The sequence below is a fragment of the Podarcis erhardii genome (genome assembly GCF_964252035.2).
Source record: "Podarcis erhardii genome assembly, chromosome: 14".
Taxonomy (NCBI): domain Eukaryota; kingdom Metazoa; phylum Chordata; class Lepidosauria; order Squamata; family Lacertidae; genus Podarcis; species Podarcis erhardii.
The window spans coordinates 40934817-40948143 of NC_138503.1; the positions used below are offsets into that span (position 1 = coordinate 40934817).

At 43.5% G+C, this 13327-nt stretch overlaps 1 protein-coding gene across 4 annotated transcripts; it reads left to right on the forward strand.

Moving 5' to 3' along the window:
• The first annotated feature begins 62 nt into the window (after window positions 1-62).
• LOC309329130 (uncharacterized protein) lies at window positions 63-13232 on the forward strand. 4 transcript variants are annotated; one of them, XM_081839724.1, is made up of 9 exons: window positions 63-354; window positions 1603-1687; window positions 2473-2652; window positions 4144-4193; window positions 5608-5719; window positions 5988-6136; window positions 7767-9126; window positions 10367-10497; window positions 11963-13232. In XM_081839724.1, the coding sequence occupies exons 1-9, from the start codon at window positions 290-292 to the stop codon at window positions 12057-12059; spliced, it is 2229 nt and encodes a 742-aa protein (XP_081695850.1). In that variant the 5' UTR covers window positions 63-289; the 3' UTR covers window positions 12060-13232. The 4 variants fall into 4 exon arrangements, with proteins under 4 accessions (XP_081695850.1, XP_081695852.1, XP_081695853.1 ...); XM_081839726.1 differs by having other exon boundaries at window positions 10372-10497; XM_081839725.1 differs by having other exon boundaries at window positions 284-429.
• Window positions 13233-13327: the final 95 nt, after the last annotated feature.

Sequence of the window (13327 nt, forward strand, 5' to 3'; positions counted from 1 at the left end):
CCGCCGAGCGGAGAGAGAAACTGACAGCCCATTACAGGCATTTCGCTTTATCCACTCCTGTTCCTACCCACGCACGCACCTACCTACCTACTTACACACGCGCGCGCGGCGTGGGAGCTCTGACCTTTCGTATCTCTGTGTTCCCCTCTGAGTTCTTTGGTTCCCGCCCTCGCTCGCCTTTCCCTTTCCCCCATTGGAGGAAAGCGACCGTCAATTCCTCGGGAGGCGCGTCCTCCTGAGGTTGTCATGGCGACCACCGAACGCCTTCCCGGCGCTGAGGGCTGAAGCGATGGCGGCGCTGCTGGGGGGCTCCGTGTCCCCCCGGGGACTGGCCCGCTCGGTGGCCCACAGGCTGTAAGGAGTGTGTGTGTGTGTGTGTGTGTGTGTGCGCGCTTCAATGGGTGGGAAACGGGGGCAGAAATGTAATTCGTAATTATCTGTGTGTGTGTGTGTGTGTGTGTGTGTGTGTATATATATATATATATATATATATATATATATATATATATATTTGTGTGTGTGCATGCTTTAATTCTATTAATCTTTAATTGCTTGTTAATGGTTCTCTCCCCCCCCCCCTGTTTTTCACTGCTGTTCTTTTATCGGTAATGCTCCTTGAGTTCCTGTCAGGGGAAAAAAGGCATAATACAGTTGCATTATTGTTATTATATTAATAATATATACCCATGACACCAGCAACATACATAATTATACAATTATTTGTAATCTGCCTTGTGGGTTTTTCTTTAGAGTCAATTGTATTTAATTAATAAATACAAAAGGACTTTGACATGACCACAACAGTACAGAGCACACAACAGCTTAATATGTTTATTTATTATTACACTTATTCCACCTTTTCTACAAAGAGCTCAAGAGGTAGCATACATTCTTATTTCGTTCATTTTTCCTCACAGTGACCCTGTGAGGTAGATTAGGCTGACAGGCAGCGACTGGTCCAAAGTCACACAGTGAGCTTCATGGCCAAATGGGGATTTGAACCCTGGTCTCTCAGTCCTCTAGCCACTGTGCCACACTGGGTCTCATCATCGCTCCCATGATGGGTGTGAAAACCCACAAGCACACTAAATACATCCACTTAGCAGTGACCATCAGGGACTGATAAATGTTAATGTTAATTTTTTTTTAAATTAAGATCTAGCAACCCTAGTTATAAAGCCACACAAGCACAAGATTGAACAGACATTTGGCTTGCAGTATACAGCTGTCTGATCTTATAAACTATGTTCAGGGCAATGGCCCCATCCGCATTCCCTACTACCTAGACAGGTACTTCACAGCACTGTCATATGTAAATGGAACTTATGCCTAGGTAAGTATGTGTAGGATTGCTGCCTTGGAGATCTGCCCTTTCCATCCTGCTTGGCAACGCTTCAACCATCATCCCAGGCCAATACGTGATCTTTAAATGCTAAATTTGTACTGCAAAATCAGACAGGGAAGTAGAAGCATTTTGACACTCTCGAACTCTTCATGATAGCTCTGTGATTTTGAATGTTATGATGGCAAAGGGAGCAGCATAGCCAGATGGCAATTATGCTTTTTTTAAAATAAGGAAAAAATGTGTTTTCCCCCATTTAGAAAGTATTATGTTGATGTACAAAGAAAAGAAGATTCCTTTGATTCATCTGGAATCATCCATGATGAGACTGAAAGTTTGCGTTTGGTAAATATTTGTTAATGTGTGGGTTTCCAAATCACATCTGTTGCACACAGTGAAGGCTGGTACATTAGGGAAAGGGAGGCACTGGCCCACTAACCTCAGGCAGCTCCCCACCTTCCTATCTTCTCACTTGCAAACAGGCTTGGGGGTGGCAATCTAAGTATGAAGGGAGTTCCAGCAACATCTGGAGGGTACTATTCTAGCACTAATTAGCTTACTAGAAAATGTTCATTAGTAGATCTACCTTCTGTCTACTCCTGTTGTAACTTATCATGTGGTGGTTGACTGTTAGCCTCTCCCCATTTGGTCTTTGCTGGGTTGTTATGCTGCATCTGGCCTTGATGGTGATTATCATGGTAGCAAACTTGACCCTTGTGCCTTGCCATCCTAGCCATGTCCATTGACAGCAGCACAGTGTCTGATCTTATTTATACTCTGGCCATCTGGCTGGGTTGCCGCCCCCCCCCCCCACTCTATCCTATATGGCTGTATTCCCACTGAGTTCAATAGGATTTATATCCAAACATGTGTTTAGGATTGCAGCCTAAATTTATAGATTTTGAGTGGTATTTGCAATACCAGTGAGATGCATTGGATTTTTTTCTTTTTTATGATTGAGCATTTTGACATTTGCATATAGAAAAGTGGGTTTTTAATGTTGAATACGCACACACAAAAACTAGTTTTGTGTATTGTAGATTTGAGCCTATTAGCTTTCTTGTAGAGTTTCTCAAGATTCCCCAATCTAAATAGTTTTCTAAGAATCTTCATTTTTACTGGTCTTGCAGCATCCAGCATTTTTGATGAAGCAGAAGGAAAACCAGGAGCTGGAACATAATTTTGCTGAGATTAAATTGGAAGCATCCTTACGTGCCTTTATGGGGAGCACTGAAGAATGCAACAGAAAATTGCAGAAAAGCCCAGAAAAGCAAAAGGATTTGGAAAAGCTTATTAAAAAGATGGCACAAGTAATATTTAGAATCACTCTTCTCTATTTCTTTATGCAAACCACCTTTTAAATACATATCATTTCATGATTGGGGAATCATCTGCCGTGTATGTTGGTAGAGCCATCATATGGGAAATAGCAGTGTGTATCCAGCCAGTAGGTGTGTTCACACTTAATAAGTTCAAGGCACTGGTTTTGGTGTATAAAGCCCTCTACATCCTAGGACCAAGATATCTGAAAGATCATCTCTCTCCTTATATACCCAGTTGGGCACTGTGCTCTGCAAGAGAGGCCCTCTGCAGATACCATTTTTTCACAAGTTCTGTTCCGCACAATATAGGAATCCAACCTTCAGTTCCATGGTACCTGCCCTTTTGAATTCCCCCTCTTCAATATTAGACAGGAGCTGTCTTTGTTGTCACCTACTGAAGACCTTCCTCTTCCCACAAACCTTTTAAGCAGAGAACTTTTCCAGCCATCATCTATATTGGAATTGTTTTTAAAATGCTTTCATTGTTTTGTCACTTGTTGTTTGCTGCTATGGGCTCCTTTGGGATTTAAATTTAATAAATAATAACGCCAAACTGCAGTTTGACATTACACATCTGAAACTACAAGAAAGAAGATTCCACCTAAACATTAGGAAGAACTTCCTGACAGTAAGAGCTGTTCGACAGTGGAATTTGCTGCCAAGGATTGTGGTGGAGTCTCCTTCTTTGGAGGTCTTTAAGCAGAGGCTTGACAACCATATGTCAGGAGTGCTCTGATGGTGTTTCCTGCTTGGCAGGGGGTTGGACTCGATGGCCCTTGTGGTCTCTTCCAACTCTAGGATTCTAGGATTCTAGGATTGTGTGCCTCTTCCGCTTCCTTCCTCCCACTGAACAAGGGAGTTCCCTGCCTGTATGGTGGAGCAGCTGAGTGGTGGGCTAAGACAGGGGAGATCTTGATTCAAATCTCCACTCATTCCTGAAGCTTACTGGGTGATCTTGAGCAAATTGCTATCTCTCTGTTTAACCACCTTCATAGGGTTGTTGCAAGGATGAAATGGGAGGGGAGGAAACTGTGTATGCCATCTTGAGCTCCTTTGAAGAAAGGGGTGGGATGAGGGAGCGTGGCTGTCTGTTGTGATCAAGGCCATTACTTCTCCCTCCTCTGACTTATCTCCAGGGCATTTTGTGAAAATAAAACAGTGGCTACCAAGAGACAGCTGCTGAGAAGGCTTAAAAACAAAAGCAGAGAGTGATAAAACAAATACGACTATAACAACAAATATAACATACAAATTAACAGTGAAATAAATTGACAGTAGCAGAACTCATCCTCTGCTGCCTACTAATTTTGCTCCCCAGGACTCAGCTCATTTGCTGCAGGCTTTTGTATCGTTGCAAAATTGGGATTCATTATGAAAAGGGATACAGTGCAACTGGGTGGTATTCTAGGCTCCCAAAGCATCTAGCGTTTTGACTTGCATTAGACAAGTTAGTAACATGGTCTGCATCTTTATTTGTAGGATTACATACCTGATAGAACAAACGAGGGCAAAGCAAAAAGTACAAAAAGGTAAAACCTATTGCTGTCTAATTGTTGCCTATTGATCAGCAGAAGCCCTTGCTGCCCCGCTGATTGCTAGCATGCTATAATGCAAATGTACACCCAAGAATAATCTCAAATTATTTTCTCCCTGAAATTATAGTAGTTGAGTGTATGAAAGAAAACCTATTGCATTAACACACTCAACCGCCCCACTGCAGCTGCCACACATGTGCCGTGTCTGTGAGCTACTGAAAGTGGATTTGGGATTCACACAACCACAGCTGCTGGTTGAACCAAACTGGGATGCTCTGGATGCAGCCCCTGCTTGTGCAAAATGGCAGCTAGATCCTATGGTTTTGTCATTTTGAGATGACAGTGTATAATTGTGTCCAGTCTCTCCTATTGAAAGCTGTTGGTTTTGCAATCAGGCCCAGCCCCAGCACCTGGCATGCTTGGGTAAATACTGGGAGTCCCCAACACTAATGTCAGGATTTTTAATTTAACGGGGGCCGAGAGTTAAGATTCACTACTGAAGAAGCACAGGCTTAGGTATTGTAGAAGTAGTCACTCTCATTCCCAACTGATCCCTCTGATTGTAGCAATGCTATATTGGGGGCCCGCAGGCATTTGGGTGAAATAGGCGGGCACTACAGACCTGCCTTGCCCGGTACTGTGGCTAGCTGGCCACTTGCCCACCCATAGTGCCAGCTGGGGACAGCACTGAGCAGAGTTATGAGCTGCATACACAGATTCTACAGCCTTGCCACCTTTATTACGCTGTCCCGAAACATGCACACATCAGGGGAAAGATAATCATATTTAAGCCAGTGGCGTCAGGGAAGGGGTGTAGCTCAGTGATAGAGCATCTGATTTGCATGCAGAAGGTATCCTGGGTTCACTTCCAGCATCTCCAAGTATGGCTGGGAGCAGTGGCGTAGCGTGGGTTGTCAGCACCCGGGGCAAGGCAAGTAATTTGCGCCCCCTAACCCGTGGATTTGCCCTAACCCCAGATGCTGCGCCCGGGCCCCCCTGCACCCCCCACGCTACGCCACTGGCTGGGAGAGATCCATGCCAGAAACCCTGGAAAGCTGCTGCCAGTCAGCACAGTCAGGGTAGACAGTCCTCAGATAGAGGGACCAATGGTCTGATTCAGGGTAAGGCAGATTCTTGTGTCCCTGTCAGGGAGTTTGTACATGTGAAGGCTCATAGCTCCTTTCAGCACCTCTCCAGAGCCACCACTTGTAAGCAAGTGAGCAGCCAGCAGCTCCAGCAGTGAGTTTGTGTATGCGACCCCCAGTTCTGTTCAGCAGTGCCACCATCATCTTAGCCAGGCATGCACCCCCATCAGCCCAGGACCCCCAAAACTTGGAGCTGGGCCTGCTTGTTGTAAATATCGGCATTTTTCTTGGCATTAATTAACTGTACCTTTGTTTTTCATCAGGCAGGAAAATCTGCAGAGCGCTCCCTCCAGACAACATATAACTACTACTCCATGTATGGCACCAGAAGTACGGAGACTCATTTCATCGGCTTCCAAGCTAATAGTTGCTGCTGTGTGTATCAAGTCACCCTCTTTCTCACATTGACAAAATTGTTAAGCATTTCCCCTAAAATCTGTCACTGTTCCTTTCTGCTCTTTACGTACGGAAAGAAGTCAGCTGACTTTTTTGCATTCTAGCAAACATCTCCCAGCAATAATTCTGCTACTGTTTTACTTCTAGAGTTGAGAGTAGACAGTTTTTGTGAACACATCTCTCTGTCAAACTCAACGGATAAAAAACATATTTCTCAAGAATTTATGTTGATTCTCTCTCTCTCTAGACTTCTGAGGCCTCTCCGAGAGAAATGGGAGCAACCCAAGAAAGGTTTTCAACCTCAAAGAGAAAAGAAGCAAAAAACATTCAAAGTTTGGACAGTGGCAGCAAGGCAGGTCTTTCCTCCACACATTCTCACAAAGATGAAGCAAGAAGGTATGGCAGCATGGTGGCATGCCAGTTGGCATCTTGAAAGAAACCTTTGCCCCAAATTCCATACATTCAAACCCAGAGATGGGAGGATTTGTCCCTTTCTACCAGTTCCTCATTTTTCCAAACTTAAATTTAGTTATTCACATCTTGCAGCAATTTGCTAATTTATTTTATTTTTAAATCCTCATGAAAACTCACCAGCTTTCTAGAGCAAATTTATCCTAAAAAACACTTTTACATGACCAATGTGCAGTTTTGCAAGCAATTTCCCCTAATATAGTACATGTTTTTATCACTAATACCTTTATTTTTATCCACATTTTGGTAAACAGTGGTTAGCTGGAGAAATGCATCCCATAATAGGGTTAAGTGCAGATTTTAAAGGATGGCTGTGTTTTGGTTTGCATATCATGCTTTAAATGTACACTGAATCAAATGTCTCCTCCATCCCTAGACTAACCATTTCACATGCCCGATGATGCTTCCTATCCTCCTGAGATTCCGCCTTCTTTCTTTCTCTTTGCTTTTTGTCTTTCAGAAAAGTATTCCCACCTCCTCCTTTCCCTTGCAGCTGATGGATCAGTTTTCTCTGGGCGCCTAATTGCCCTGGCATCTCCTCCTTTTAGCAGTGGACGAGCCATCTCTGGGATTGTTAGGCTTTTTCATTGAGGTGACATGATGAAGGGATCCTACAGTTTTATTAGTGTTGATATTTGCTCATTTCTGCTGGGTTTAGGTAAAGGTACCCCTGACTGTTAGGTCCAGTCGTGGACAACTCTGGGGTTGTGTGCTCATCTCGCTCTATAGGCCGAGGGAGCAGGCGTTTATCCGCAGACAGCTTCTGGGTCATGTGGCCAGCATGACTAAGCCACTTCTGGCGAACCACAGCAGCACCCAGAAACGCCGTTTACCTTCCCGCTGGAGCGGTACCTATTTATCTACTTGCACTTTGATGTGCTTTCGAACTGCGAGGTGGGCAGCAGCTGGGACCGAACAATGGGAGCTCACCCCATCACGGGGATTTGAACCGCTGACCTTCTGATCGGCAAGCCCTAGGCTCTGTGGTTTAGACCACAGCGCCACCCACATCCCTAACCCACCTGCGGAATGCTAGATTTTCCTTTGACTCTGATGAAGATCTTGTGTCAACTTTGTGCAACACAAGCATCCCCCTTCACACCTAAAGTTGACCTTCTAGCACTGCTGGGATGAGCGGGGGCACAGTGGCATTATCTTGTGTGTGAGAGAGAGGAGGAATGATGCAAGGATGTGGGATGCCCTTGACACAAGTTCATTGGCTGCCTTTGTGTGTTGGGGAAGGGGGAATGATTGATTGGGCTATGGTGGTGTTTCTAGAGATACCAAGGATGTATCTGATACATTTAAGCATCTTTTTCATATATTCTGGTTGTGAGTTTCTTCCCCTCTTGGGCTGAATATCATTGGATATGTGGTCATTACACCAGAATAGCAGTGGCTTATTTCTGGCCTCAGTGTAATGTGAATATAGGATTGCTTCTTTTCGTTGGGATGCACCTTTGATCTTCTAATTTATTTCCTGGCTTCTCAATAAGTCCTTCTCAAAAAATGCGAATGGGATTTTAAAATGTTTTCATTTTCTGGTGTCTTTCAGGGTTAAACAAAACCGCGAAGGGAAAAAATGGAAAGAGGTGAAGAGATCATCTGAAACATCAAGCACTTCCAACAACTCCAAGATATCTAACAGGCCTTTTTTGAAAATTCCCCCTAAAGCAAGTGATATAAGCTCAGATGATGGAAGGTCCGTAGCTCTAAATTTGCAAACTGGACAAAACGAAGCATTTAGGAAAGGTATACTTAGAAGCAAAACCTCCTCAGCAATGTCTGAACACCAAGATAAGCAGTCAAATGCTCAATGGAAGAACTTTTCACCCACTCAGCAATTTGCAGAGAATTCTGCTGGACCTTCCAATAAACCACTTAAAATCAAAAGGCAAGAGTCATCTCTCAGACCCACTGAAACAGTCCCAAAAGTTAAGAGCTCTCCAGCAAGCAAGTTTTTGAATACAAGACCAATCCAGAGTTCCAGGAGTAATCGAGAAGAAAAAAGACGCAACACAAAATATTCTGCAAAATCGACTGCTGAAGTGATAAGTATCCAGAGTTTAATGTCCATAGAAAAGACTCAGAAGCAATATGATCCCACGCCGATTTCTGGGTGGTTTCTTAAAGGGCAAGGCAATCAAATACACAGCCAAGGTGATCAGAAAAGCAAGCTTGTGGAAAACTCTGAAAGCGACTGGCCTCAAAATGAGCAAAAGTGGTGTGATTTAGTATCAAGGAACCCTGAATGCCGCCAGGTTCATTTTCAAACACTTCAAGAAGAGTCTATTCCTGGCACCGCTGCTTGGGAACACCTTTCTTTGGAAAGTTGTAGCCTGCAAAACCTAAGAAGCCCTGAAGATGCAAATCAGTCAATTGCCACCAATAAAGTATCCACTGGGATTTTGGCAGGTCTTCAAGAGGATCAGAACAATGACCATATCCCCGTGGTCCAGCGTGAATCGCATTTTCTGTATCAAGTGTGCCAGGAAATGGAAGAAGATGTACCACCAAGTTTAACTCTGAATAGGTCTATGAATACCGATGGAAATGTCAGAAACCAAAGTACACACCATTTTTTAGACCAGCTCTTCTCTTCAGAGGAAGAAGGGGACAGCTATGCCATTGAAGACCCTGTCAATACCACACAGATGCAGGAAGTTACTTTAGAAGAGTCCCAGGATAAGCAAATGATGTCTCTCCCATCAGTGACACCAGGTGCTTGCAGGTGTTCAGAACTACTGAGTTACTGTGTGTGTCAACCTCCTGAAAAGCAACGTCTGGGACCCCCTGTTAAAACCGCAACTATTTTAGAAAGACTGGAAAGTGAGCAGTCAGAAGAAGAATTCACCATTTCATCTGCCTCTAGCAGCCTGAGTGCCAGATCATTAACTGGCCTATGTGAACAGATGGTAAGGCATTTGAAGTTGTGCTTTAATGACTTCTACTTGGCTTCTGGAATGAGGTTTCCCATTACTTTTCAGCAAAATTGGAAGCTGCCTAATTAGGCCAAACCCATCTTTTAAAATTGGGCAGATCGGTTATGATTTATTGGGCAGCTCAAGAGGTTCTGAGCCAATCTGCCATTTGTCTCTTACTAGTGCTGCGGCTCATTCTCTATCTTCATGTTCAAGTAGGTTTTGGGGAAAGGGCTTTCTGATGCATCCTCACCTGTTCTGAGGAGTTTACCTGGTAGTGGTGGGTAGCCACACCACAGTCATCGGCACTAGGCAGATCAGATCCACCATATAAATGTCCCTCAGTGAACTAGAGTGATGCTGCCTCAGGGGTATTTGATAGGTCTTGCTCAGGATGGGCAGAAGCAGAAGACACAGACAAATTCATTTCTACCATATGTTATTTGTCAAAGTGGACATCTAGGGTATGGCTCTCGTCATATTACATTGTACCATTTCAGCAGCCCCACATCATTATGAATAAAACTTTTGTATCAGCCTGAAGTGCTTTCTCGTGATTACTGGCTCCAGGACAGGGGTGGGAAACCTGTGACCCTCCCATTATCAATAGACCACAACTCCCATCATCCTTGACAATTGGTTATGCTGGCTGGGGTCGATGGGAGTTGTAGTCCAACAACAACTGGACGGCATGATGTTGGCAGCCTCTGGTCTATGACATAAGAGCTGGACAGCATAAGCAATAGATCTAATTATGTTGATCTATGGCAGACACTGATGTAAACAGCTGCCTCCTGCAATTTTATGGAGTTTAAATAGATGGTGATTACTGTTCCCATTCAATCTTCTCTCTCCAGGGCTAAATATATGTTTGTCAACCTATTTATATGCACTAGAACAGTGCATCCCGTTTATTGTGCAAATTCATCCAAGGTGCCTGTTTTTAAAGATTTTACCTCTGCTACAACATACGTACTTCATGCGAAAGAGACGTACTTTTGCTGAACTGTGTGCACATATTTACACACACCTGGCTCTAGCTGTTAGATCTTGGGGACTGTGTAAAATACAAAATAGTTCCAGCGAGCCTGAAGTCTTCTTAACCCTGGGCCAGAAGATCTCCTCCATAGGAACTGCCCTGACATCTGAATTAGGGATAATCTAACATTTCCAACAGAAATCTGTGTTAACTCCCTATTATCTAAATGTTACCTACACGTGCTTTTCATCCTAGAGCAGAAACAGCAAGGAGGAAAACAACACTGACCCTAGCATGGAACTTCTTGTTCAGAAACTTCGGAAGGTGATGCCAGAAGAGACCACCAGATGTCAAGATAGGTTCTGTCAAGAAAGCAAAAAGCCAAGGTATGAAAACTTTAATCCTGTTGGAGAATGTCAACTTTGAATTTTTAAAAATATGATACTCTAGATGTTTCCAGGTGTGCTGTAACATCACGGTTTCATAGTTTGGCCAGAGAGATTATGCCTAGGGATAAGTCCCCAACCACCACCACTCTCTCCCCACTTACATTCAACATATGGATGGCTAATGAATTAGCAGCCCTTTCTTGCCATTAACATCTGGTCATTCAGGCAGGGTAAAAGCAAAGGAAGAAGTAAAGACTGAATCTGCCATGGATGCTTCAGCTGAGATTTCTGCACTGCAGGGGGTTGGACTGGATGACCCTTGGGGTCCCTTCCAACTCTAAGTTTCTATGATTCAATGAATCCTGTACATGTGAGAAAGCACTTCATCCCCAATGCTCTTAAGGTTGTCTGAAAGCTCACCCTCTTGTTCACATCTGTGCAGTATATCCACATTATTCAATCGTGCAGAAAAGCATTATGTGGCTGCCTCCCACTTACAGATACCCTCCCCACGCATGTCTGCCAAAGCTCAGGTTACAGAATTCTGGAAAGCATGCTTGGACTGGTTTCTGGTGCATGCACTGGTTCAAGAGTAATGTTTGAATAACATGTGGTCTCATGTGGTGGTTGTTTGTATGTGTGTTATTTGGTTCAGAGTGGAGTACCTTTGAGGCTTTTAAATACTTGGGATCTATGGCTAAATTTAGGGACGCAGGGCAGTACCAAACAAAACCCACCACTTTTTTTTTTCCTGGGCAGTGATCAGATGGGAAGAGGAAGCATTCAGAAGGTCTTTTTAAAAAGTGTTCCTTGCTGGGAAGGGTAGTAAGGTTACTTTTGTTGTGTCTCTCACTGCTTCAAATTAAGCTTAATGCTCAGTTTCGCTTCCTTAATCTCCACGTACCCGAACATTATGTTTCAGTTTTACGTCCTTGTTTGGGTGAAGAGTCTACAGAGCAAAGCAAGGGAAGTGACTTTGGTCAGGTTTGATTTTCCTTTAGTTCAGTGCAAGGATGCTCCACCTTGTTTCACTCAGGAACAGTTTTGCCATCTGAGCTACATCATAGCCTAGCCCATGGGTAGGCAAACTAAGGCCCAGGGGCCGAAACCAGCCCAACTGCCTTCTAAATCTGGCCCACGAATGGTCCGGGAATCTGCGTGTTTTTACATGAGTAGAATGTGTCCTTTTATTTAAATGCATCTCTGGGTTATTTGTGGGGCCTGACTGGTGTTTTTACATGAGCAGAATGTGTGTTTTTATTTAAAATGCATCTCTGGGTTATTTGTGGGGCATAGGAATTCGTTATTTTTTCTTTTTCCTTTTCAAAATATAGTCCGGCCCCCCCACAAGGTCTGAGGGACAGTGGACCGGCCCCCTGCTGAAAAAGTTTGCTGACCCATGGCCTAGCCAGTCATTTTCTCCCTAAGTCCATTTTGTAATCCTTGCTTTTTCTCCCTTCAGTTCTCCCACTGAGACGAGAAGAGACTTGGATCATGGAACTGAGGGTGCCTGCGTCAATCAAATAGTTTATTTTTCTCACTTCCCCCAGTCGTTTTAGTGCAGATCCCCAACTCCAAGAGGACCACATTAATTGTTGCCTCATCTCTTTCCTCATCATAAAAAAGGCATGGTAGCCATCGCTCTTTTTTACCACTCTGCTTGCGATTGTTTAATGCATTATTCACTATGTTCATGGAAATCAAATCAGTAGCATTAAGATCTCAAATGCATTTTTCTCCCAATGCCTCTCCAATTTCAGTGACTGTCTGCCCAGGCTGATGCTTGCGTCAGGTATGAATAGAGTGCCGTTTTATTTTTGTAATCTTGACAGCTGATAAAATCACCCACCTGAAACGAAAAAAGCTGTTTCCACTGTGGGAATCTTCTTAAAAGATTGAAAGATGAACTGACCTCTAAACAAAATCTGCCCATAATGTCCATAGACTCTTGAAATCGACGGGACTGAGCTCTGATTTTTTAAGACAGTTTAATCCCTAGTGTTGAAAGATTTTGAAATTGTCATTTTAAGAAGAGCCCTGCTGGATCAGGACAAAGGTCTGTATAGTCCCAGTAACCAACAGATGCCTCTCACGAAGACTGCAAGCAGGACATGAGCAAAACTCCCAACCATTGTTTTCCAGCAACTTGTACTCGGAGGCATGGTGCCTCTGAACCTGGAGCTTGCAGATTGCCATCACATCTAGAAACCACTGACAGCATTACCCTTTATGTATCTCCCTCCCTTTTAAAAAACCATCTAAATGGATGACTCTCAACAGTAGCAAATCTGATAGTTCAACAATGCACTGTGTGAAGTTCTTCTTTTCAGACCAGTGGTTCTCAAGGGGTGTGGCAGGAAAGGATGGCAAGTATTGCAGGAAGATTCAAGGACAATCAAAGAAACATTTAAACATTTCAGAGTAGCATAGTTGAAAACTATTTTTTTGGGGGGGGGTATCTATCCATGTCTCTCTTCAAGAGCATTGGCTATTCTTCTACAGTTCTTTACGACGTCTTGTTGTGAACAGGGTCTTCCAAATATTAAAGATCAGAAAAAAGAAAGGCTTCTTTGTGTTGAGGAGATGAATTTGTCTCAAATTAGACCTAATATCAAGGAGATTACCCAGCAAAAGCAAGTTCACACCTCTGAGTTTGTATACATACTTAAGGGGAAAGGTACCATCCAGGGGTCCTTTACTTTTTCTAAAAAATAATACTTAAGATACATATGTAAGAGGCTCGTTTAAGTTCTTATGATTCAAGTTCTTATGTAGCTGTGTTGTTTAATATCTTATGAATGTCCCATGGTCATATTATAAAGTAATT

Bases quoted from the DNA above. Each gene is read 5' to 3' on its own strand.
- LOC309329130 (XM_081839724.1), top strand. From the start codon at position 290: ATGGCGGCGCTGCTGGGGGGCTCCGTGTCCCCCCGGGGACTGGCCCGC. The intron at 9,127-10,366 runs GTAAGGCATTTG...TTTTCATCCTAG, and splicing joins CTGGCCTATGTGAACAGATG to AGCAGAAACAGCAAGGAGGA. The intron at 10,498-11,962 runs GTATGAAAACTT...TTCTCCCTTCAG, and splicing joins CAAGAAAGCAAAAAGCCAAG to TTCTCCCACTGAGACGAGAA.